The sequence below is a fragment of the Typopeltis vanoorti genome, chromosome 1, assembly GCF_054136105.1.
Source record: "Typopeltis vanoorti isolate ZY-2024b chromosome 1, IOZ_Tvanoo_1.0, whole genome shotgun sequence".
NCBI lineage: Eukaryota > Metazoa > Arthropoda > Arachnida > Uropygi > Thelyphonidae > Typopeltis > Typopeltis vanoorti.
Window position 1 is genome coordinate 114,481,290 of NC_143549.1, and position 25,543 is coordinate 114,506,832.

A 25,543-nucleotide genomic window follows, 5' to 3' on the forward strand; every position below is an offset into this window, starting at 1 on the left:
AGAGTTGTATACCCTTCTTCAAAAATGAGCAAAGAGAAAAATAAAGCTTACAAGCAAAAATTTAGGCAGGAGTGGTTGCAAATGGGAATGTTTAGTAAATGGTTGTGTGAAGTTCCTGGTGACACTACAAAAGGCCACTGTAAGTTTTGCAGGTGTGATATAGCTGCTAAATATTGTCAGCTTTTAAAGCATAGTGAAATTAAGAAACATCTTGCTGCAGTTCCATATAAGGCTGTTCCTATTACAAATATGCTAGTGAAAAAGTCTAATGAAATCGCGAACTTTGAAGGTAGGTTAGCATTATTTCTTTGTTGTCACTCATCATTCAATAGTTGCGATCATCTAGTAGATCTTTGCAAAAATGTCATCCCAGACAGTCAAATTATGCCAAAGGTAAAAATGCAGCAAACTAAGTGCTCTGCAATTGTAAAGAATATTCTAAGTGAGCATTTTGAAGAAGATCTAATTGCGGACATTCGAGATGAAAATTTCAGCTTGCTAATAGACGAATCAAATGATATCACAGTGAATAAGATTTTAAGAATGGCCATCATTTATTAAAGCAAGAAATTCAACAAAATTATGCATACATTTCTGAGCATGGTGGTTCTAGAAAAGTGTGACTCTGGTGGTATTGTGGCTGCACTGAAAAAAGAGCTCTTGCCCAAGGAAACTGGACATTAAAAATCTCATTGCAATTGGTACAGACAATGCCAGTGTTATGGTTGGTGTCAATGATGGTGTTTATAAACAACTGAAGGCATATATTCCCTCCTTCATTTTAATTAGATGTGTATGCCATTCATTACAACTGGCAATGTCTCACACTTGTGCAGAATCTCTCCCAAGAAAATTAGAATTTTTAGTTGCTGAAATGTATAAGTGGTTTTCACATTCTTCAAGACAAGCAGCATACAAAGAGCTATATCAAACTATCAACGAAAATGATGCTCCTCTGAAAATTGTAAGCAACTGTGCAACGAGGTGGCTCTCCATTGAACCTGCCATAGACAGAATTCTCAGCCAGTGATTGGAATTAAAAACTCACTTCAAAGTCATGAGTGTGATAGAGAAATGTTACAAAGCTCAAATTTTGTGGGAGATGTACAAAGATGAAAGGAATCTGTTGTACCTTTTGAATCTAACAGTGTGGATATGATGAGATTATTTGAAGACCTTTCTCATCTGATTTGCTCTATTGCTAATATGTTAGTGCTACCATCATCCACAGTCAACCCTCTAGAGTCAGAGATCGATGACTATTTGGATCCCAATCCAAATCTTAGTTACAGATTTGAAAGAAAAATTTCAGAGCTGATGATACAAAAGAAAATAACTCAAAATGATGAGCAAGACAGTTTCTTCTTGGTCTCTTCAAACAGCTAAAGCAAAGTCTGCCTGAAAAGTTGAATATTTTAAGAGTGATGTCTTCTTTTTCTGTTGACAATACCCTAAAATGTATAAAAGAACCTGTTACTTCCATCTTAGAAATAATGCTGAAAACAGAAAAGGATGTTGCTGCTGCTGAACTAAAAAGAGCTGAAACTAGTTCTGAAGGAGCTAGATTTGGAGCTAGGTGCTAGATTAAAATTTTTGGAGCTAGGGAAGAAAAAAAAAAGAGCTAGATCTAGCTCCAAAAGAGCTAAATTGGCAACACTGCAGATCCAACATTTGTTCTTATCATAGCATCTTGCTCACTGTACAAGTTATCTGCCAACCTGTTAATGTGTTGAGGAAAAACCCATTTGTTTCATTACATCCCACAATTTCACATGTTGATCACAGTCAAAAGCTTTAGAATAGTCTATGAAGCACATAAAGGAAGTCTATAAAACACTAAAGGAAGTCTATCTCTATACTTCTCAAAGATGTGTGTAAGGCAAATGATCTGAACCCTAATACCCTTGCCTTTCTTGAAACCTGATTGTTCCTCGGTCATCTCTGTCTCAACTTTTGTCTCTGTCCTGTTTACAGTGATCTTTAATAGAATCTTGCTTGCATGAGAGATTAAACAAATAGTTCCATAGTTCTTGCAGTCCATAACTTTTCTTGTGTAATGGTATGAATACTGATTTTTCCAATCTCTAGGCCATAATCTTGTCTCCCATATCCTTATGATCAATCTATGAAGCACTCTCATATTCTCCCCTCCTCTGTGACCATAATTAACTTTTCCTGGATTCTATTTGCATCTGAGGCCTTATTAAGCTATGTAACTGCTCTTTCAACTTCATGCCTAAGTGGAGGTGGTTTCAGATCAAAATTCACTTCTTAAGGGGTTCTTCCAAATTTTCCTTATCCTGTCTGCTGTACTGTACCTCACAATACCCTTTCCATTTGTTTTTGCTTTTCTATTCCTCTGTAAGTACTATTCCTTTTTTGTTGTCTTCCATCTTTAATGACTTGAAAAATTCCTCTACTTCTTCCCTACTGGAAACTTCTGTGAGACATTGGTATAAATAAGTCTTACTGTGTAATTTCTCATTCTGTAATTTGACCACACTATTGGCTGCCATTCCAAAAGTTTAATGTTGAAGGCACTCTTCTTTCCCCTGGTCCAAAGTGCTTAAAAAAATCCCCTTAAAAATCTCGCTTTAGCTTATTGATATCAGTTATTGTTGAAATGATATTTCTGTAATTCTGCCATCTCTTCCTCTTTTCCATGATGCCTCTTATATGGATAATTCTTTATCCTTGGTTCATTTGCTTTTAACTGAAACAGTGATTCTTCTATACTCTTTCAGTTACTTTTCATATTTCAACTAAAAAGTGATATCTCATTTTGTAACCCAAAATAAGACTTTCTTTGATACCTTCAACTGTCAGCATTTCTTACAGGTTTTGTGAAGTTCTTGTCTCAGTTATCTAGTTTTTACCCTTAAAAATATATCCCAGTATATCCCATTTATTCAGCTAGCACAAGCACAATCCTTGTGCTAGCTGAAATATGATCTTCTATACTTAGATTATCGTCCTCGAGGGCTCACTCTAGTGAGTACAGGAATGGCAAACCTGAGGTACCTGATGCTGGACCCTTTCTTTATACTTCCTCTCTTCTTATTTTTATTCCCCCCCAATGCTATTAGTGTAATTCGAGGGTTAGGGGTGAATCTTTTCTATTTACTTTATTTTCTACCTTTAGTAGTGAGAAGAGTAGCCTATTTTAAGCAGTGGGAGTCTGCTGCTCTCCCAGGTTTGAAACCATACCATACTGGTTTCCTGAGGAAGGCAGCGGGAAACCACCTCAATATTATTTCCAAGAAATATGGTGAACTCGGCAAATTTAGTTTCCACAACTGGCAAAAATGGGGTCTATCGGCAAACGATGGATGTCATGCCCGGCAGAAGAAGAAATGAGGCTTCTCATGTCGTTAACCTACGAAATCCTCAAATGGACAATGAGGATGGGATCCCAAATATTGAGGAAAATAGGAAGAAAATAAGACATCCAAGAGAGAATGAGATAGAAATTATACATGTTGCAACTTGGAATGTAAGAACAATGCTGGTAAATTAGAGAACTTGAAGAAAGAAATGGAGAGGAATAAATTGGATGTGGTTGGTCTAAGTGAAGTCAGATGGGAAGATACAAGAGATTTTGAAAGTGATGGTTATAGAATTATATATTCCTGTAGAACACAGGGGGAAAATGGAGTAGCATTTGTTTTGAATGAAAAGGTTAAAAATTCAGTAGAAAAAATAATATATAATATAAAAGTGACAGGGTGATTATGATTAAACTGAAAGCAAAGCCTGTGGACATAATGATTATACAGATATATATGCCCACAAGTGATCATGATGAAAATGAAGTAGAAGAGATATATAATCAAATAGAAGAGATAATGGAAGAAGACAGAACTAAAAGATGTACCATCTGGATTGGAGACTGGAATGCGGTGGTAGGTGAACAGGTAGAGAAAGGAATAACAGGAAGATATGGCCTTGGAAAAAGGAATGAGAGAGGTGAAAGATTTATAGAGTTTTGTGAAAGACACAAACTAATCATTGGTAATACTTGATTTAAACTTCCAAAGAGAAGAAGATATACATGGAAAATGCCAGGTGATATCGCAAGATACCAGATTGATTATATGTTAATACAAAACAGGTACAGAAACAGTGTAAAAAAGGATATCAACATTTCCAGGAGCTGATATTGACTCAGACCATAATTTGCTTGTTATGGAATTAAGAATACGATATAAGAAAATAAACAAAGATAAAAGCAAAACCTAGAAAAACTCCAAGGAGATGCAGGTAGGAAATTCAGAGAAGAACTGGAAAATAAAATAAGGAACAAAGAGAATATATCTAAAGAAACTATGGATGTTAATGCAAAATGGAATCAACTGAAAAACTTGATATATGAAACAGCTGCTGAAGAGATAGGTTTTTTGGAAGGGAAAAGAATTAAAAAGTCATGGATTACAAATGAAATGATAAGAAAAATGGAAGAAAGAAGAAGATGGAAAAATGTAAACACTGAAGAGGGAAGAAGAAAATACAAAGTATTAAATAATGAACAAGAGAAACTGATAAAGCAAGAGAGGAATGGTTAAAAACAGAATGTGAAGAAATGGAAAAAAAAGGGAGCGATATGATAAAATGTTTGAAAAAGCATAAGAAATCTGCCATTAAAAGATAAGCAAGGAAAACTGATTTATGATATTGAAATACAGGGTGAAAGATGGAAGGAATACATCGAAGAACTTTACGCAAAAAATGAAAGACCAACAAAAATTGAATTTTAAGAGCAAAATGAAATCTCAACAGAAGAAAGAGGTCCTGAAATACTAAAGAGAGAAGTAGAAAAAACAGCAATTAAGGAATTAAAAAGTGGAAGGAGTGGATGGAATACCTAGTGAAATCCTAAAACAACTGGAGAACAAAGGTATAACAGAAACATGGAACTCTGCAACCTCATTTACAAAACAGGAGTATGGCCTAAAGATTTCACAGAGAGTACTCTTATACCAATTGAAAAGAAAAGCAATCCTGCTAAGTGCAGTGACTACAGAACTATAAGCATACTCTCACATGCCTCCAAAGTACTACTAAGAATATTAAATCAAAGATTGTATAATAGAGTGGAATATTTTCTGGGGGATGATCAATTTGGATTTAGAAAAGACAGAGGAACCAGAGATGCAATTGGAGTAATGAGGACCATATGCAAAAGGAATATAGAAGTAAATAAAGAAGTTTATATTTGTTTCATCGACCTTGAAAAATCATTTGACATGGTGAAATGAGAAAATCTGATGGAAATATTATGCAAAATAGGTTTAGATTGGAGAGACCGAAGGTTAATAGCTGAATTATATATGACCAGATGGCCATAATAAAGACAAAAGTAGGAAAAACTAAAAAATGTGTGATTGGCAGAGGTGTAAGACAGGGATGCTGCCTGTCACTGTCGCTCTTCAATATATTTGCAGATGAAATGATAAAAGAAGCATTTTATGAAGAGGAAAGAGGAATCACTATTGGAGGAAGAGCAATACAAAATATTAGATTTGCAGATGATCAAGCAATATTAGCTAATACCGAAGATGAACTACAGCACCTACTAATGCAAAAATTTGAAAATATATGCAAGAAATATGGTATGAAAATTAATGCAAAGAAAACAAAAGTGATGAGAGTCTCCAGAAAACCAGGAAGTATCAAGGTGATGATGAATGGAGAAAGTGTAGAGCAAGTGAGACAATACAAATACCTTGGTAGTATAATACAAGAAAATGGAAAATGTGACATGGAAATAAAAGAAAGAATTAACAAAGGAAAACATACCTTTTATAGCAAGAAAAATTTGTTTATTAATAACATGAATAAAAATCTAAAGAAAAGGCTTATTAAGTGCTATATTTGGAGTATGACCTTATATGGGTCAGAAACATGGACAGTTAGGAAGAAAGAAGCTAAAATGTTGGAGGCATTTGAAATGTGGTTATGGAGAAGAATGGAGAAAATAAAGTGGACTGAAAAAAATCACCAATGAAGAAGTATTACAAACAGTTGAAGAAGAAAGGAATTTACTAAAGACCATAAGAAGAAGAAAGCATAACTGGATAGGACATGTATTAATGTATTAAGAGGAGACAGCCTACTGAAAAGAATGATAGAAGGGAAAATTGAAGGAAAGCAACCAAGAGGAAGAAGATGACTAACGATGCTTGATGATATAATGGGAACAAGAAGATATCAGGAAATGATGGAGGAAGCAAGAGACAGAGGAAATTGGGGGAAGAGAATCTGCTGATTTATACCATTGGGCCTGTCAAGAGACAGAACACTAATGATGATGATGATTTAGATTATACCTAATCCAAGTATAGAAGATCATATAAGCTATTACTAGAACCAGCTGCTCTCAGAAAATGCCAATACCTTAAATAATATATTCAGAAATTCACAACAGCTTTCACCATTAAGAGTATCTAATTCATTACATTTTAAATTAATATATTGCTTTCTTGCGAAACTTCATCATCATCAATTTCCTGATATGTATCCTCAAGGAAGGTTCGGGTTATTATGACAAAACTACATGATTACATTTACATTATTATTAATCTTCTATCAACAATTTTCCTCCAAAGCATCTATTACTTCTGAGCACTCCAGTATTGTTATATCTAACAGTTCGTGCTTCTAAGGCACTTCTGACTGAATCAACAGATCTTAGTCTACCTCTGTGTCTCTTTCCTGCAATCTTGGCATCAAACACCTGTTTTACTTACCTTTCCTCACCCATTCTATTTAAGTCATCTTTATCAGTAGTTCTGTGGCCTTCTTCAAGCTTTCCAATAATTCTTCAGATGATGTCTTTGAGATATAACAAGACATCCAAGTCTGCAACTTTATTCCTTGATGAAAAGAACTTCCTTCAAAGACAATTCACATAGGGCATCCTTTTGCCCTACCATGTGACCCCTTTGTGCTCAATTTGAAAATCTGAATGTGTACCCACTTTCTACTCGAAATCCTCAGTTATACAAATTGCCACGAGATGATCTTTTTTTAATACACCACTGATATTTGGCTGCGCATCTCAGATATTATCAAAATTTATTAATAAAGCAGTTAAAGAAGATTAATATAATTAGTCTGTAATTAATCAGATTGATTTCTAAATTTTGGGAAGTGATTGATACTAATTGTTTATTTTTTTAAAATTAATTGTATATCTATATATATATATCAGATTCTTTGAACTTCATGAGTGGTCAACTCAATAATGGTCGAAACTAGTCTGAGTAGCGACCCTTCCCCTAATGCATAGCATTATACATGTTTGTAAGGATATGTGCTTTGCATTATGGGATACTAAGGCAAGTGATGTGAGGTCATTAGCTTCTATATATGAGTTGCCCAGTTGTGAAGTTACTTCATGTGCATTTGCTTGCTTACACTGGATAAAGGATGAAACTAAGAATATAATTTCTTGGTATCTTTAATTTATTGTATAACCAAATTTCAAGAACTTTCAACATCTACCTCTAATCCAGAGTATTTTAGTAATAAGATGTGACACCTTTGGCTACTTGTATATGGAAATATGACTTCTGCATTGCTTCATCCCTGGTATAATTTCTGGGTCTGGCTCCCACTGATGAGACCTTAATAAAGGTCAAAACTGGTATGTGTAGTGACCCTTCCCATAATTCATTGCATTACATTGCATTATGAGATACTAAGGCATTAGCCTCTATATACAAATTGCCCAGTCGTGAAATTACTTCGTGCATATTCTTTGTTTGCTTACACTTAGATAAAGGATTAACATGTTCGCTGCCAACTACGAGTATACTCGTAGTTGGTAAACCAGCCACACAAGCCAGCTACGAATATACTTGTATGACGCTTACCACCGGCAACGAGATTACTGTACTGACCTTGAAGAAGTGAAATTGCTCGGCGTACGGGAACAGACTCTGCCGAAGTAGCGTGGCAGCGAACGTGTTAAATCAAGAATATAATTTCTTGGTATATCTTTAATTTATGATCTCATAATTAATTTTAAAAATTAAATTAAAAAAAATAATTTAATTTATTTAATTAATTAAAATAAATAAAATGTAAATTAAATCAACATTCAAAAGGAACTTCCCAAAACTCCTAAAGTTTGATTGCGACCATTTGCACATGCATGCACAAATGGTCCCATTGGTCTCACACCAAGTGAAATTCTTCTCCCGCCTAAAAACATTCACTAAACGTACATGCCCATGGTGCAATTTGAACCCACAACCTGTTGATTTGAGAGCAAGCATGCTAACCACTTGATCATTCAGGCCAGCATCTGCCTTTATTCTCACATCACTTTCTGCTACACCATCACCATAACATTTCCCCTGAACGACACATATTTGCAAAAGTGATCACCCAGTTTAGATTGTTGATAAGATTTTACATTCAATTTTTGTAAAAGTTCTTCACTGGTTTTGTGCTCTTATATTGTATATGGGTTCCCCCCCCCCCCTTCTGTATTTACTTAATGTATTTGACAGTATATTTGAGAATTTGAGAACTTTTCTTATATTAATAATATATTTGCTTTTATATATATGTGATCAGAATGGCATATTTCATTACTTCTCTCTCTCTCTCCTTTTTTTAGGACTTGGATCTAGTTGTTAAAACACTTCTGCATAAATCTGGTGAAAGTGTTGGTTTTATCCGTGATGATATTGAGAAAACTTTGAAAAATATGCTTGAGGGAGTTTCTTTGAATAAAGCTGCCTTGGCATTAATTGCTGGAGGAGCAGGGTAAAGTTGTTTACTTAAAGTTTATTTCATTTATTATGTTTATTGCATGTTGTATCTTCCTTATTCCCCCTTTCCTTAGCTTCTGTAGTAAATTCTGAAATTCTGCATTGTGTTAATAAATAGTAATATTAAATGAGACAAGTAATTTGTTGATACTTTCTGCTTATGCATTTATGTGCAAATGTCATTGTCACGGGATAGTATGTTAGTTTAACACTTTAGCATTCATTATTAGTTTTATGTCAATTTTTTTTTCCCAGATTGTTATATATTTTGTAATGTTATCTTTATAGTATACATAACATTAAATACCCTTTCCAGCTTTGAAAAATAATTAATGATATTAAAAAAATAAGATAAAAAAGAATAAGATAAACTGGATGGCACATGATTTAAATGATTTTGTGCCATGCTTATTGGGAATGCAAAGTATCATAAACTGTACATACATAAATACAAGTAACTGCAGCCAGTTTTCACTAGATAAACTTGTAAGGACCAAAGGATTATGTCATTGTAGTTGAAGGTTTGGTATATTGAATTTCTTTTGAATTTTGAACTGACTCTAGTTCACTACTTTAATTGAAGTTCTTACACTGACCATTAAAGGAAAAATGAATATTTCATGCTCCCCCCCCTGCTCCTGTGCTCCAATACTTATAAAAAAATAATAATAATAAAGTCAAGAAAAAAAAATACATTGGAGATGACAGCAATAAACATGCCTACAATATTCAAAATTTTGGAAGCACATCTATTCAGGAAAATGTCATTCTTCTTCATCCAGAAGGATTTGGGAGGGTTGGCAAAATATCTGAAATCAGTCAAGAAACTTCTCCGTTTAGGGGATGTTCTTATAGAAACAACACAGACACAATCAGAGCAACTTTTTCATACAATATCCATCACAGTTGCTCCTCACAAAGCATTGAACCATTCTTGAAGAGTAATATTAGAGAGAGACCTCCTTGATGTTAAAGAAAAGGAGACCTGCTCTGAATTGAAACACCAAGGAGTGACAACCATAAATAGAATTCTCTTATGTAAGGATGGTCACTTGGTTCCCTCCCAGGAACATTATCTATACTTTCAACACACCCAAATCACCATCTGTGAAGCAGAATATCTCAACTGCCCAGTTAGGCTCTACATCCCAAACCCTTTGCATTGCTTTAAATGTCAGAAGTATGATCATTCTGAAACTTCCTGTCATGGCACTGGCATCTGTGCTTTATGTGGCAGTAAAGATCATGAGAGCAATGACTGTAAGAACAAAACAATTGTGAGGGAGATCACCCATTGTAATCCTGAGCATATGAAGGGGGAAGAAAGAAAGGGAAATATCATTGTGTAAGTTTCTTTGGAGGGAGAGGATGATGTTACATCTGGTTTGGTCTTCTCTAATTCACCATGACATGTATGTAGTTACCAGCAGTATGCAGCAGTCCATGAACCAGCAAATAATGTTCATAGCAAATGCATGCTTCCCATTGTTATTCATATTCAAATATTTTCATTATGCTTGTTTACTGTTATTAACTGTTCTCTAGTTTTTTTTTTAGTTTATTCATGTAATTATCTTGATGATATGAAACAAACAATCATCATGAAACAAGCCAAGAAATCCATAAAAATAGTTTCTTATTCTATCTGTGGAATAATACAGAAATTCCTAAAAAGAAAAGGAGAGCTAAAATATAAAAACTGATTAGTTTTTATATTCTGATTAGAGCACCAAATATCAGTATATCTCAAAAGTAGCAACATCTAGTGCTAAACCCTCTTTGCTGAGAAGACAACTGTAAAGAAAGTGTCAGTAGGGACAGTGACACATATGCATGTCCCATCTTATAACTACAACATCCCTGAATAGTATGATTTGCTTTCTGTCTTTTTAAAGCATATTAAAAGTGAAAAATCAATATGAGCCTACTCCTAAAGAACATGTGAAAAAATGGTCCTGTTACATCAGATTCCTCTAGTGTAAAAATTAATAGAACATGTGTCACAGAGCATCAAAGACCCATTAATTTGTGGGAGTAATTTTTAGTTCTCCTAAGCCAAAGAAAGAACCAATATCCCAAATAAACTAAACAATTTTTCTGAATAGCTGCTTGTGCAAGATTCTGGAAAAAATGTTTAAGTCTCATCATTTATGGTTTCTGGAGAAAAAAGCTTTTCTTCTTTTTTTTTTCTTTTTTTTCCTAGAACACAATTTGATGATATCTTAGATTTTTTCCTGATGAAGAAGAAATGATGAACACCACCATTCACAATTCTCCAGAAAAAATAAAATCAAAATCCAAAAACAAGGTCACACAACATTGGAAGCCAAATGACACCACCAAAAATAATAATGAAAACATTTATATAATGAAATTATATAAATGTTTTTTTTTATAATTTTTCATTATATAAATGTTTTCATTATAGTGGATTCTATCAAAACATCAATGACACCAAGGCTCTGTTGCTGAAGAAGTATAAACCAATCTGTTTTTGCTTGCAGAAAATATACCTGAAGCTCGATAATTGTCTGACATTAAAAATATAGCTATAATTTTTATGGACAGGATGGGAAACAGACTACCATGGAGTTGTAATCCTTGTGGTCAGTTATACTCACTTCCAGCAAGTCCCATTTATTACAGATATAGAGGCAATTTCCATCTGACTCATTAGAATTTCTTATAACAATATGCTGCATTTACTTATTTCCATCTCTCAGGATAATCTTGATGATATCATGTTACAGTTACAATCCCTTTTACTTTTAATTTAAGCAGATACAACACTCTGGGATACTGTCTGAACTAATGTCAGAGGAAGGGTTATAGAGTGGCATATAACTCGATGACATTTTTCCTTTGAACACATGAAACAACACCTTCTTCTATATGCATACCTGCCATTAACTTAACTGTCTCCTCTCTCTCCTCCCATTGTTTAAGTAGGGAACTACTTGATTCGGGATGATCATTTCTCCATGATATCCATTTTTTGCATGTGCAACCATGTACTATACCAAGCTGACCATTGCAGAATTTGATTCTGCAACAGTCAACTCAGCTGCTATCAGTGATGGAGAGAATCATGTGATAGACTGTATTACACAAGCTGCCACAACTGTAATTCCTAAAACATCTAGTTGGTTTCCACTTTTCCCTAAACCATGGTGGAATGCTAATACACAGCAGTCCAGAAAGTTCAGAGTATCTTTATCTTCTGCATATGCAACATTAATCCTCACTGATTTCAAATGGTCCAAGCAAGACACAGTTCGTGTTTCATACGGAGAAGGAATCCTGAATCCACTGCACATTTTCTATAACAAGTGCAACCAACAACAAAGAAGTATGGGATAAAAACTTAGAAATTAAAGGCAGATATACAATCCATTCTTGAACATAATGGATGCACTAACCCAACAGCAATTGACAACATTCTCTGAGAGATTTTTTGCCAAAACATCAGCAACATCTTCTTATCCTCCAGGAGTTTGTTGCCCAAAATTATAAAGCAAAAAAAAAAGAACAAATTCTGTTCTCCTCGAGTAGTACAAAAGATTACAAGGGGCTGTGCACTAAACAAGAAATGAAAGTTGTTTTGCTTAAATGTTGTCCAACTGCTTTTGGCCAAGATAACCTCCATCCTCCATTATGAGATGATCAAACATCCGGCAGCATCTCCCATGGATCAACTCCTGTACCTATCAATAAAATTTTCTGCAAGAACATGTTTTCTGATACCTGTTAGAATGCAATTATTTTTAGTTCTCTTAAGCCAAAGAAAGAACCAATATCCCAAATAAACCTATCAAACAATTTTTCTGAATAGCTGCTTTTGCAAGATTCTGGAAAAAATGGTTAAGTCTCATCATTTATGGTTTCTGGAAAAAAACAGCTTTTTTTTTTCTTTTTTTTTTTTTCTTTTTTTTTTTTTTCCCCCCTAGAACACAATCTGGCTTCCACAAATATCATTCAATTGATCATCTTGTCTGACTAAATGCATTCATCTAAAATGTGAGCACTTAAAAAACCAAAACCCTTTTTGGTTTTCATTGATATAGAAAAAAGCATGTCATACTGCCTGGAGATTTGGAATATTGAAAGACCAGCACAACTTTGGTCTTAGAGGAACCCCCCCCCCAATGTTTTTATCAAGAACTTTTTATCCAATCTGAATTTTCCAAGTCAGCAGGAACTACTATCTTTCTCAACCTCTATACCCAATAGGATATACAGTCAGACATCTTCTTGCAACTGTAAGTAATTTCTTTTATGTGGATGATTTTACCATCTTCTTGTATTCATGTAAATGAGGGTTATAGAAAGATAGCTGCAGCAAGCAAGTGATCATCTTTCAGAATGGGTGCTTGTGAATAGGTTCAGGTTTTCCATCAGAATACAGTTTGTGTGCATTTTTGCTGCAGTTGTGGTCTCCATCCTCCAGAGCTCAGACTAGGAGACAAACATTAATCCCAATTGCAACAGAAGCCAAATTCTGAGGAAGGAAACTTAGTTTCCTTCCTCAGATATGCCAGTTGCAAGATAAGTGTCGTAAAGCAGTGAACATTCTTTGTACCCCGTCTTCCACTTCTTGGAGTGCTGACATATGTTCTTTGTTCTGACTGTGCACTGATGATATCAGTACTTGATTGTGAGTCCCAGGGTGATGCTTCGCCCAGCATCACCCTGGGACCCACAGTGGAAACCTGTAATGAGTAGATCCCCTCCACTACCAAGCCATATGAATTGCAACTGGAGCATTTTGATCTTTATATATCACTAGTCTGGACTTCAAGGCCAATGAACCACTTTTGTTACTTCGACTTAAACAGCTGTCTTTGCTATATGCTACCAAAATAAAATCTCTGCTAGATCATTCCACATGGCCAACCGTTTTTTGCCCATGCTGAAAGAATGATCATCAGACTGCCATGTGACCGTTGATATGTTTCATGAACAAAAGTACTCTTAGTAACTCTAGATGTTAGTGTAGACAATATTGTACAGATACCATCAAATACTATCATGGCATTTATATATACCACCATGCAGCTTTTCTTTTTACAGTGCTACACAAACATTCCATCCCTCTTGTTTTCTGTTAACAGCCCTTTCAAGTATATCAAATGGAATATTCTGATTTTGTGTCCATTACACAGATGATTCAAAATCAGAGTCTATAGTGGGATCTTCTGCTGTCTTAACAGACAGAATAATATATGTTCAGTATGTAACAACTTCAGTGCTGTGAACTGTATGGTATAGATCTTCCCTTAAACTACTTAAGATTGATTACTAAATAACCTAAGGAATTCACAACGTATACTGGAATATAAATTAAAATAAACTTTAATATATGCTTCCTATATTTTGGCAACATCACATTGCCATCTTCATGGGAACTTAACATTAAGACATGTGCACGTAGTCACTAAAACAGCAAATGATATAGAAGTGAGGAAACTACTGTTTTTCCTAAAGTCCGGATGGTGCCCACAATTTTGCCATTGCTCCTAGAAAAATACCGGCCGAAGAAATTATGATCCAGATTGAATGCGGGATCTGCCACCTTCCAAACCACATCACCAACAATATTAGACTGGATGTAGCCTGTGTTCTCACCAAAGCAAGATCACCAAAAACCAGCATATCCAATAGTGAATATAAGGCTCTAGAGGAAAGGAAGAAAGACAAAGAAATAGTAATCACCAAAGCAGATAAGGGGAATGTCAACATGGTGCTCATCCATACTGACTACACAGGTAAGCTTAATACTTTCTTATTAGATCAGGCTACTTACCTCCCCATTGAATACAATCCCACCAACTCACAAATCAGAAAACTTCATAGGCCCCTTAAGAAGGTGTGGAAGTTACTAATAAATTAAAACCTTATAACTCTAACCCCCCCCCCCCCCCCCGTATATATGGGCTCCCAAAAATACATAAATAAAATGTGCCATTACGTCCCATAGTGGATGGCATTGATTCCCCCATCATGTACAAATTAGCCAAACATTTAGCCAAAGCACTCGCACACTATACTGGCAACACACCATCACACATAAAAAACTCGGCCCACATCAAAGCCAGTGTAGAAAACCTTACACTCCAACATACTGACATAATGGTCAGTTTTGACTTCTCCTCCTTATTCACAAATGTCCCATTCAAGGAAAATTTAGAGCTCATCCAAGCCAAATTTCCTCCCGATATCTCAGCCCTATTTCAGTTCACAATGAACTCAGGCTATTTTATTTGGCAGGGAAAATTCTACACAGATAGAGGGGACAGCCATGGGTTCACCACTCCCCCCCACCCTTGGCCAACTTCTTTATGGAGACTTTTGAAGAGAAAGCCTTAAACTCTGCCCCACAAAAACCTACCCTATGGCTTTGCTACGTTGATGATGTGTTCACTATTTGGCCACATGGCTCTGATACACTCCTCTCCTTCTTAACGCACTTAAACAACCAACATCCCAGAATCAAGTTCACCCTGGAAAAAGAGGAAAACAACAGCCTTCCTTTCCTAGATACACTAGTCACCCACCAGCCTGATGGAACCTTGGTTTTCTCAGTTTATAGAAAACCCACCCATACAGGAAGGTACATTCACCAACAATTTCTCCCCTCCCCCCAATCACAACAATATGGAGTTATTAAGATACTATACAACAGGGCTAAATTAATCTGTTCAAATGACAAAGCCCTAACCACTGAACTAAATCACATCTTAACACTTTCTCAGCTAATGACTATAACTCCCAAAAAATCCCAAAATATTAAAACCAGTAACCCCCCCCCTCCTCCCTTCACAAAAAAGATTACTCTAAATTCATCACCATTTCCTACATCCGGGGCACCTCGGAAAAAATTACCAAAATCCTGAATAAACATGACCTGACCTCTTGTTATAGACCTTATAGAAAATTGGCATCCCTTATCTGCTCCACTAAAGACCAACCACTTCCCCTAGACCTACCTGGTGTATACCAGGTCCCTTGCAGCTGTAAGCTGTCCTACTTTGTCCAAACAGGCAGGACAGCGAATATCAGAATTTTGGAACACAAGGACTGGTTTCACCAGTACAGCCACTCTGGGCTGGCAGACCATGCTATGGATACATGCCAGAGAATAAGGTGGAAGAAAGCCACAGTAATACACTGCAGCAAGTATAAATTTGAAAGACTATTCATAAAATCAGCCTCAGACCTAAGAAACATGCCAAACCTCAACAATTTTGGAATGAGACTGCCCCAAATTTGGGAGACATACATCTTGAGAACTTCAGCCCAATGGCCAAGAACACCTAATATAGCCCACTAGGGGCACCATTAGTACTTTAGGAAAAACAGTAGTTTCCTTGCTTTTACCTCATTTGCTGTTTTAGTGCCTATGTGCACATGTCTTAATGTTATGTTCCCATGAAGATGGCAATGTGACGTTGCCGAAATATAGGAAGTATATATTAAAGTTTATTTTAATTTATATTCCAGTATACGTTGTGAATTCCTTAAGTTATTTAGTAATCATGTGCAAGCCATGTATAAGCCTTTCTACGAGAATTACTTAACATTGAAACACTACCCAAGGCGTGTTATGTGTGTATTCATGGAGCTCTGTACAGGCAGTAAGAAGTCTAGAGCTGCAGAAACATTCAGGGCTTTCTTGTATCGAACATGTCTTCTCTTAGTTATAGAAGATACATTTGGATGTGTGCTTCTGTTTGATCCCCAGTCATGAGAGTGCAGATACTGCAGATTAGTCAGCTTGTTTCTCAAGCTTTCACCATCTGCTTGTTCCCTACACTGATTACAGACAGCTCATAAGACAGAAATAAGCTTCTGATCAGAAACTTTCATCTCAGTGGCAGTCAACGTGGAATAGAGACCAGTAATAAGCTCTATCAAGTCAAGCCTGAAATCATATTGTTGCAATCTGTGCCAACTGAAGAGGAAGTTTCTTGTTTAGCTCTGCATAGATCACCATCTTATACATTCCTTCCTGTTGAGGGGTGATGACATTCCTGTGTGTGAGAGTTCTGTTGTACTGGATTTACCTTCATTCACATTGTAATCAATTTCCCTTGTTCATCAATGAGTGCAGTCACTATATTATATTCACAATCCATCTGAGAAATATACAGTCAGGCAGATATTAACAGATTCATCAAGATTTTCAGTCTGAAGTTTTTACAGAATGTCAGTATTTATCACTGTCTGTAGATTATGTATATATTTTGCATATATTATTTTTATATATAAAATGTAGTTGTATATTAGCTTTTAAAACCAGGTCTTTTATTTATTTATTTTTTATGAACTTCTTACTTGCTTTTATAAATCTTATTACACTTATTTTATGCACTGGTTTCTATACCTTTGTTTTGCTGTTTCTTTATTTATTAAGTAATTATTATTGATTTAAAAACCAGGACATAAGTGGGAGACATTATAATAATAAATAATTACAGAAGTCACTTACGTAAATATATATTTCTGCAGAGTTTTTAGCTGTTTTCGATACACTACAGTAAAAAAGATATAAAATAAAAATGAACAACAAAATTGAAAGTGCATGATATTGCATGTTCTATCAACTGCAGAAATATAACTCCATTTATAAGGAATTAATTAAATTTTTATGGAACACATGAATAGTAAGTATTAGTTACAATAACTTCCCAAAATTGAGAAAGTTTAATGCAATCAGTTAGGATTGTGAATGTGTATTTCACAGCATTTTTTGTACAATCTTTCCAGAAGAAAGTAATAATAAGAAAATGTTGTTCAGGCCACTGATGATAGCACATATTTAATAAATAATACCTCTCCTTGTGTTTACACATAGATAATTTATGATACTATGGTACAAGTTTCCCTCAAATCTAGAAGAAAATAACTTTTGTATAGAACTTTAGTATTATTCTATCAAATTTTATTTTTTGTAGATAAGCATTACTCGCTATAAATAGATTTATCGTGTTCTTTAAGTGAAAGATATGCTTGATGTTTTTAAAATTGCTAGCCTGGCTGGCTGAGAGTATCTAGTGTATCTGCTCTCCAGCCAAAAGACTGTGGATTTGAATCCCACCATGGGCATGGATATTTGTGATTGTCTGTGAAAATACTAGTGATGGTGGTGGTGGGCAGTAGATGGCATTGGTGTAGATGATGTGGTTCACTGTAGTTGGTGGATTGAGTGGTGGAGATAGAGAGTTATAGAATAGGTGCCCTCTCTCGATGAGTCTTTGGACTCCTTGGAGGTGTCACTTAATAATAATAATAATAACAAAATTAATTTGTGCAGAATGACTAGTTTGTCCATAATAACATAAACTGCAAGAATAACAGATTCTGTAAACTCCTAGACAAGATAGAGGAGGATATTTGTCTTTTAGAGAGAAAGAGAAGGAAGGTATTAAGTTTATGAACTGGATGGGAAAAGACCTGTAAGTCAATCTGGCAAAGAAGTCTTGCTATTTTTTCTGATAGTTCTTTAATTTATGAAAGACAAATTCTAGAAACTTGTTCTCAAGGAGGATTAAAATGAAGGTCATAATTAGTGATTATTCTATCAATAGTGTTTGCATTATAACCATTAGAGATGAGGGTAGCTCTGATAATAGACAGTTCATTGTTTATAAGAGAATCAATTAACAGATTTTATGAGCTCTCTCAGCTAAAGATTTAACTATACCATATTTCTGACAGGAGAGATGATTTGAGTTATAATTGCCAGTTTGAATTGGTTTTCTCTATACAGAGAACTGTAGACAATGACAATCCATTTAGCCTCAAAAAGAGATGATGGGATGAGAAATAATTATTCAGCTACAGTGTAACTAACTTACTTTTCATCAGTCACTTGTAAAGCGCTTGTCACAGCATATTATAAAAATCTCTAAGAAAAAGAAATCTTAAGCTCAGTAATTCACACCAGAAAGCATTGTGAAGATCGTTTTTAAATTTCTGAATCCTATTTTCATTTACCTGTCAACATAATTATCCATGTACTTTACTGCTAGTTTAATCTAGCGTTTTTTTTTTACTGTATGAATGTATCACTGGGTAGTTTGCAGTACTGTATGCTGTATTTCTTATCTTGCAGGTCTGTGATAGCATATTCTAAGCCAGAAGAGAGAGAGAGAGAGAGAGAGAGAGAGAGAGAGTGTGTGTGTGTGTGTTGGCCTAATGGGAAGCCTACTTCAGAGATCTATACAATTACATAGATTTCTGGATTTTTAGATAGTCAGCAAAATTTAACACATTTTTACTGATTTGGTTTTACTCATTTTACTCATCATTATCATCAAATTCCTGATATGCACCTTCAAGGACGTATACAGGAAATTATAATAGTACTACATAAAAAAGTTACACGATTGTTAACTTCAAATCAATAATTTTCCTCTAAATTAATCTGTTATCTCTCAAAACTCCGACATTAATGAATATACTAAAGCTAATAGCACATACATACTAAAGCTATTAGCATTAGCTTAATCTTGATACAAACTATCTCGACATTCCCATTTAAAGCATATAGTTTTCACAGCTGCATGATCACCTCTTAGTTTAGTCTGCCCAAGTTTACAGGTAGATAAAATTCGATATGTAAACAGGCTAAGTCTCACGAAGACAGGAAATTAAATTGAAGGTTCAGCATTTGTAGCAATGTACGGTCAACTCTCTTCTGTATATAGCAAACATCATTATGACAAAATCACTCACAAAAACAAACTACTGACAGGTATTGACCAAAGCATAAGCACAATGCAATTCAAACCTAAATTCACTATAGCAAACTATAGTTTCTTAGAAATCTGGTTACTATTTATGCTAGTGTAGTTAACCCTCTCTGCATTATTGCTTTCCTTCATTTTGCTGTCTGTAAATTGCATGTGTTCTTCTGGCTGGCTTGCTGGTTTTGCAGAATTAAAAAAAAAACGTTTCTGGGAGGGGGGGACCTTGCCACCTCCATGTGATACTGGCTAACTCACTTTCAGCTGAAAAGTTCTGATAAAGGTTCTTTGTATCCTAAACAGGATTTGAACCCAGGTCTTTCAAACTAGAGAGTTCATCATCCATGCCAGCTGAACTACAGAGCTTGTGAATAATTATTTTTTTTAAAAAAATCAGATTAGAAAGAAAAGATCGTAGAAACATCATAAATCAAATTCAGCATCTTTTAATGGAGAGACAATTGTGAAATATCCATTTAAATAAGAAAGCACATAACGCCAGTAAATTTTTACTGTAGTTATGTTATCTGTTAAAATACAGATACTTTGGTTTGTGTATTGCAAACTGGCAGTCAAAGGGGTAGTATGTGGTCTTAACCTCCCTACCGGCCGAGGTGGATGAAATAGCCAGACTACCCCAGAATTTTTCATGGATCAAAACTTCATCGGCATTCTATCTTTTATCGAGTATTTTCCGTCCTCCTCCGTTAATCCTGGATTAACTGTGGTGTGTGAGTCACTTGTCCTTACATATACTGTGTTACTTGGAATTTTCCTTTACTGTACGGATATTTGATTTTTTTTTTTTTTTGCTGCACAATTTATTTATTGTGTCTCTATCTGAAAATAGAAGTTTTTCAATCCTGAAATGACCACAGATCAGCCTTTGCAATGAATATATTTTAGTAATAGTAAATTTCCTTCATTTACTGACAATATAGATTCTTTTCTTTTTCTATCTTTTTCTATTCTTTTCAAATGTTTGTTTGCATTTAAAATATTTTGTGAAATATTTTTATTTTTAAATAACATTTAGTGAAATAAAAATGACATTTTGCTTTCTTTCTTTGCAAAATACCTTTATACGGATCGTCACATTTCAATTTTAGGACCTTTTTTTTTTTTTATGAACAAATGATTATAAACTGCATTACTCGGTTTCCGATTGTGTCTTTTTTAGTATCAAAAATTTATACCCAATGGTATTTTATCAGAGACTCTTTGCTTTCTTGTTTTGCTTAAAATTACAACAGATTTTTTTTTTTTTTTTGTAGGATGCACATTACTGTAATATCCAGTGCTTAACCATGTAGATATGTTGAAAATACAATAGGAAGGATGTACTGTATGGAATAAATCAAAATTTATACTCATTTTTAAGATTTTTTTTTACTACAACTCCCCCTTCCCCTCTCCTGGAACTCAGTTACATAACTACTTTAAATTTCTACTGGTTTGAAAGCTTTCAGACAGTATTCAAAATCTCTTATTTCAGTTTACCATTTTCACAAAAGAAATAAAGCAATAATATTGTTGTATATTCGAAGCTTCTAATTCTGTACTTTTTCTTTGCATCTGAAATCAGCTGCTCAGCGGTCTGCTGAAATTATTCTAAGATTTAGAAATACTATGCTATATTTTCAATATGTAAAACTGTTTATGCATACCACACAAAAGAAATTTCAGTTTTTTTTTTTTTTTTTTTATTTTTTTTTATTTAATAAATACTATTTCTACTGCTGCTGGTTGCTATTTCTGAAATACGTCTTAGAAATGCTGGACAATAATCCTCTTAGCTGGAGGGAAATTACCCAGAGAAAGTTTCCCAGAAGTCGCACTAAATTGCTTCATGCAAGAATGTCGTGTTTCGTTTTCAATTATTCAGACATCCTAACACAGAAAACCTGACATTTCTTTTACAGGCTGATGCAGTATTTATATATATATATATATATATATATATATATATATATATATATATATAAAATAAGTTTAATGACTATTACCGAGAGAAAAGATGGCAAGATATATTTAACAAGATACTACTAGTTTACTAGTTTCGTTACAAGAACATTGTCAGGTATCATACTCAAAGAAGTATATAAAAAATTACAGAGACTTAAAATTGTACTAACAGAACAAGTGTAAAAACAGTAGCATGTTTGAAAAAATGCAAGTATGAGTTCCATACAAACGAATACTACGCGCTGTCGTGAGTGCGCCAGTACTGAACAGAAGCAACGTGTGCGTCCGAGAGATTGTAACTCATGCTGTTGTTGATATGAGAGGAATCTAGAGAAATTTCTCTTGATTCAACAATCTTTCTTTCGAGTTCATCGTAGCACACATGGATATTAGCAGTTTGAGTCCAGTTTACAATGTGCTGGCAGCCTTCGTCTGAGTTAGCAGAAAAGAGAACGTGGCTAGAGAGAGCGCTAGCTCTAGTCCGGTTATAGGAGATATCTCTACGGTGTTCATCCAAACGTAGAAGGATGGATTTAGCAGTCTGTCCATAATATGGCTTTCCGCAATCACTCAAAATCTTGTAGACTCCTGGAAACTGAGTAGGAAGATGTTTCTGTTTATGTTTGCAAAGTAATGAACGAAGTTTTGGAAGCGTAGTGTAGCACGTTTTGAAGTTAAATTTCTTTAGAATCTTTGCCAGTTTTGATGAAAGAGAGCTGATGTAAGGCAAGGAGATGAAGGCTCTTGGGGGAGGGGGATCTTCAGCAGTAGTTGAGTGCCTGGGGGAAAGAAATTTGTCAATCTTCTTTGGAGAGAAGCCATTGTTAATAAACGTTTTTTTTAAGAAAACTGAGTTCATTTATAATTTCTGTTTCTTTGGTAAGTAATGATTTGGCTCGGTGGGCTAAAGTGGAAATAATACCACATTTTTGTGGAGGATAATGATGGGAGGAAGCATGAAGGTATCTGTCAGTATGAGTAGGCTTTCTAAAAATTGAGATTTTAATGTTCTCAGCACATCTGGTAAGTTTGAGGTCTAAAAAGGGAAGACAGTCATCCGATTCCAGTTTGAGGGTGAAAGAGATTTTTTCGTGGCACTTGTTTAGGTGGTCTAAAAATAAATAGAGGTTATTGACGCCATCTTCCCAAATGAGGAAAATATCATCAATATATCGGTACCAGACTTTTGGTTTAAAGTGAAAGTGAACTGGCAAAGATTCTAAAGAAATTTAACTTCAAAACGTGCTACACTACGCTTCCAAAACTTCGTTCATTACTTTGCAAACATAAACAGAAACATCTTCCTGCTCAGTTTCCAGGAGTCTACAAGATTTTGTGTGATTGCGGAAAGCCATATTATGGACAGACTGCTAAATCCATCCTTCTACGTTTGGATGAACACCGTAGAGATATCTCCTATAACAGGACTAGAGCTAGCGCTCTCTCTAGCCACGTTCTCTTTTCTGCTAACTCAGACGAAGGCCGCCAGCACATTGTAAACTGGACTCAAATTGCTAATATCCATGTGTGCTACGATGAACTCGAAAGAAAGATTGTTGAATCAAGAGAAATTTCTCTAGATTCCTCTCATATCAACAACAGCCTGAGTTACAATCTCTCGGACGCACACGTTGCTTCTGTTCAGTACTGGCGCACTCGCGACAGCATGTAGTATTCGTTTGTATGGAACTCATACTTGCATTTTTTCAAACATGCTACTGTTTTTCACTTGTTCTGTTAGTACAATTTTAAGTCTCTGTAATTTTTTATATACTTCTTTGAGTATGATACCTGACGATGTCCTTGTAACGAAACTAGTAGTATCTTGTTAAATATATCTTGCCATCTTTTCTCTCGGTAATAGTCATTAAACTTATTTTATAATATTCCAACCGAGTAAAAATGAATTCTCCTAATATATATATATATATATATATATATGTGTATTGTTATTTCTTACTCACCTGATGAAGTCGGGACACTGATGAAACTAGTCGTGATTTATTAAAGTTTTTTGTGTTATACTTTCTCTGGTTCTAGTCAGTTAAATATTAATTTTATAAATGTATACATCCCGAGTCAATCCTAATAACAATATATATATATATATATATATATATATATGAAAGAAATATATAAATAAATAAATAAATTTATATATATATATATATATATATAAAGAGAGAGAGAGAGCAATTTGTAGTATTAACCCGGTATTGGGATAAGTTCATATTTATATATATTGACTGTAACCGAGACTAGAATAACAATTAAATTTATTCAAAACGCAACACGTTTCATTGGATTGTGTGACTTCTTCAGGCGTGGGAACATAGAAAGCAAATAAACACTATAAGAAACATCGTATCACTATACAAATGGCTATTCAATTGGTTTTGAACTGTAGCTACAGTCCGTGTTAAAGTTCTATTGTTAAGCAGCTGCATGCGTCTGATTTCATGGGTGTGCCAATATCGGATAGCAGAGCTGAAAGAGTCCGGTAGATTATAGCTAAGATTATTATTTATGTGATGAAGGTCCATAACAATTTCCTTAGACTCGACTATGCTATTAATAAGCATCTATACCGCCGCCATCAAAGCAACTCAGAAACACAAGACAATCCCAAAGGTTATATCTCCTTACCATATATCAGCTCGCTCTCAACGAAACTAAAAAGAATTTTACGAAAGTTCAACATAAAAACCTGTTTCTCTATGTAAGGTATGGTGATGGCATTTCTGACGTTCTTCTGAAGAGATGGTTGGGGAATGGAGAAGGGATTGGTTATTTTTTTAATTCTGTAATCACTGTAGCCATTGGAGAGGAAGGTGTTGTGTATTTGTTTGGTTGAAAGGGCAGTTTTACTGGTACAAAGATTGTGGACTCTGTTGGTTAGAGTTTTAATAATGCCATATTGTTGAGAGGGGTGGTGGGAGAGTTTGTGAATGTATCAGTCTGTATGAGTAGGTTTTCTATATACAGAGAAAGAAAGGCTACCATTGGAAGGCGTGTTACTAAGGTGTCGAGGAAGGATAAACTATTGTTATTTTCCTTTTCCATCATAAACTGGATTCTTGGATGCAGGCTATTGAGGTGATTGAGGAAGGAGTCTAATGTGTCTGGGCCATGAGGCCAAATAGAGAAACACATCATCTACATATCTTAGCCAGATAGAAGGTTTTAGATGGTAAGAGCCTGTGGCTCGTTTTTCAAAATTTTCTATGTAAAAATTGGCAAGAAGGGGTGAGAGAGAGGAGGGGGGAGACCCATGGCAGTTCCTTCTATCTGTTTGTAGATTTTGTTCTTTCAAGAAAAATAACCAGAATCGATGGCAAAGGAAAAGAGCTCTAAGATATCAGAAGGAAAAACGTTTTTTAAGAGTGTTAAGGTGGAGAATATTGGTAAACAGTGAGATGTCAAAGCTGACCAATATCTCTGTATTATTTAAAGTAAGATTTTCTATTAAGTTTTTAAAGTGGGTAGAGTTTTTTACATAAGATGTGGTAAGATCAGTGAGTGGGAGGAGGGGGGGTTCAGAGAATTAGCTAGCTGGTTTGACAATTTGTAGCAAGGTGCATTAGTGGCATCTACTATAGGTCTTAAGGGAGAATTAGGTTTGTGGATTTTAGGTAAACTGTATATCATGGGGGGTGGGGGAGGATGAGAACTGAAAGGTTTGAGTTTTTTTGTAATGTCAGGAGGACACTTTTTTTTTAAAGTAAGTTTTTTAATTTTTTTAACTTGAGTTTTTGTGGGATCGTGTTCACGTGGTATGTAGGTAGCGCGATCCCAGAGAATAATTTAGGAAACATTAATTATCAGAGATCCCTCTTTACATCCTAGGCCACCTGCAAATGCCCATAGAGGGTGCACCACCCAGATAGGACTTTAGTTTCACTCATTTGGTTTACTTATCATTGTATTGTAATTGTGTGTGTTGTTACAAAAAGCTATTTGTAATCCCTGAAGATGTCTTTGTGACTGAGATGAAATATTGGAAGCATTAAAAATGAGTTTTTATCCTTTCTCAGTGCTGATAATATTCCA

At 34.9% G+C, this 25,543-nt stretch overlaps 1 protein-coding gene across 1 annotated transcript in view; it reads left to right on the forward strand.

Annotated features, from left to right (window-relative positions):
- The window catches only part of LOC150110328 (TOG array regulator of axonemal microtubules protein 1-like), a 323,432-nt gene that overhangs the window by 255,902 nt on the left and 41,987 nt on the right, over positions 1 to 25,543 (forward strand). Inside the window, exon 11 of the mRNA XM_090392920.1 lies at positions 8,627 to 8,775. Within this exon, the coding sequence (XP_090249046.1) occupies positions 8,627 to 8,775 (149 nt within the window). The remainder of the gene's footprint in view (positions 1 to 8,626; positions 8,776 to 25,543) is intronic.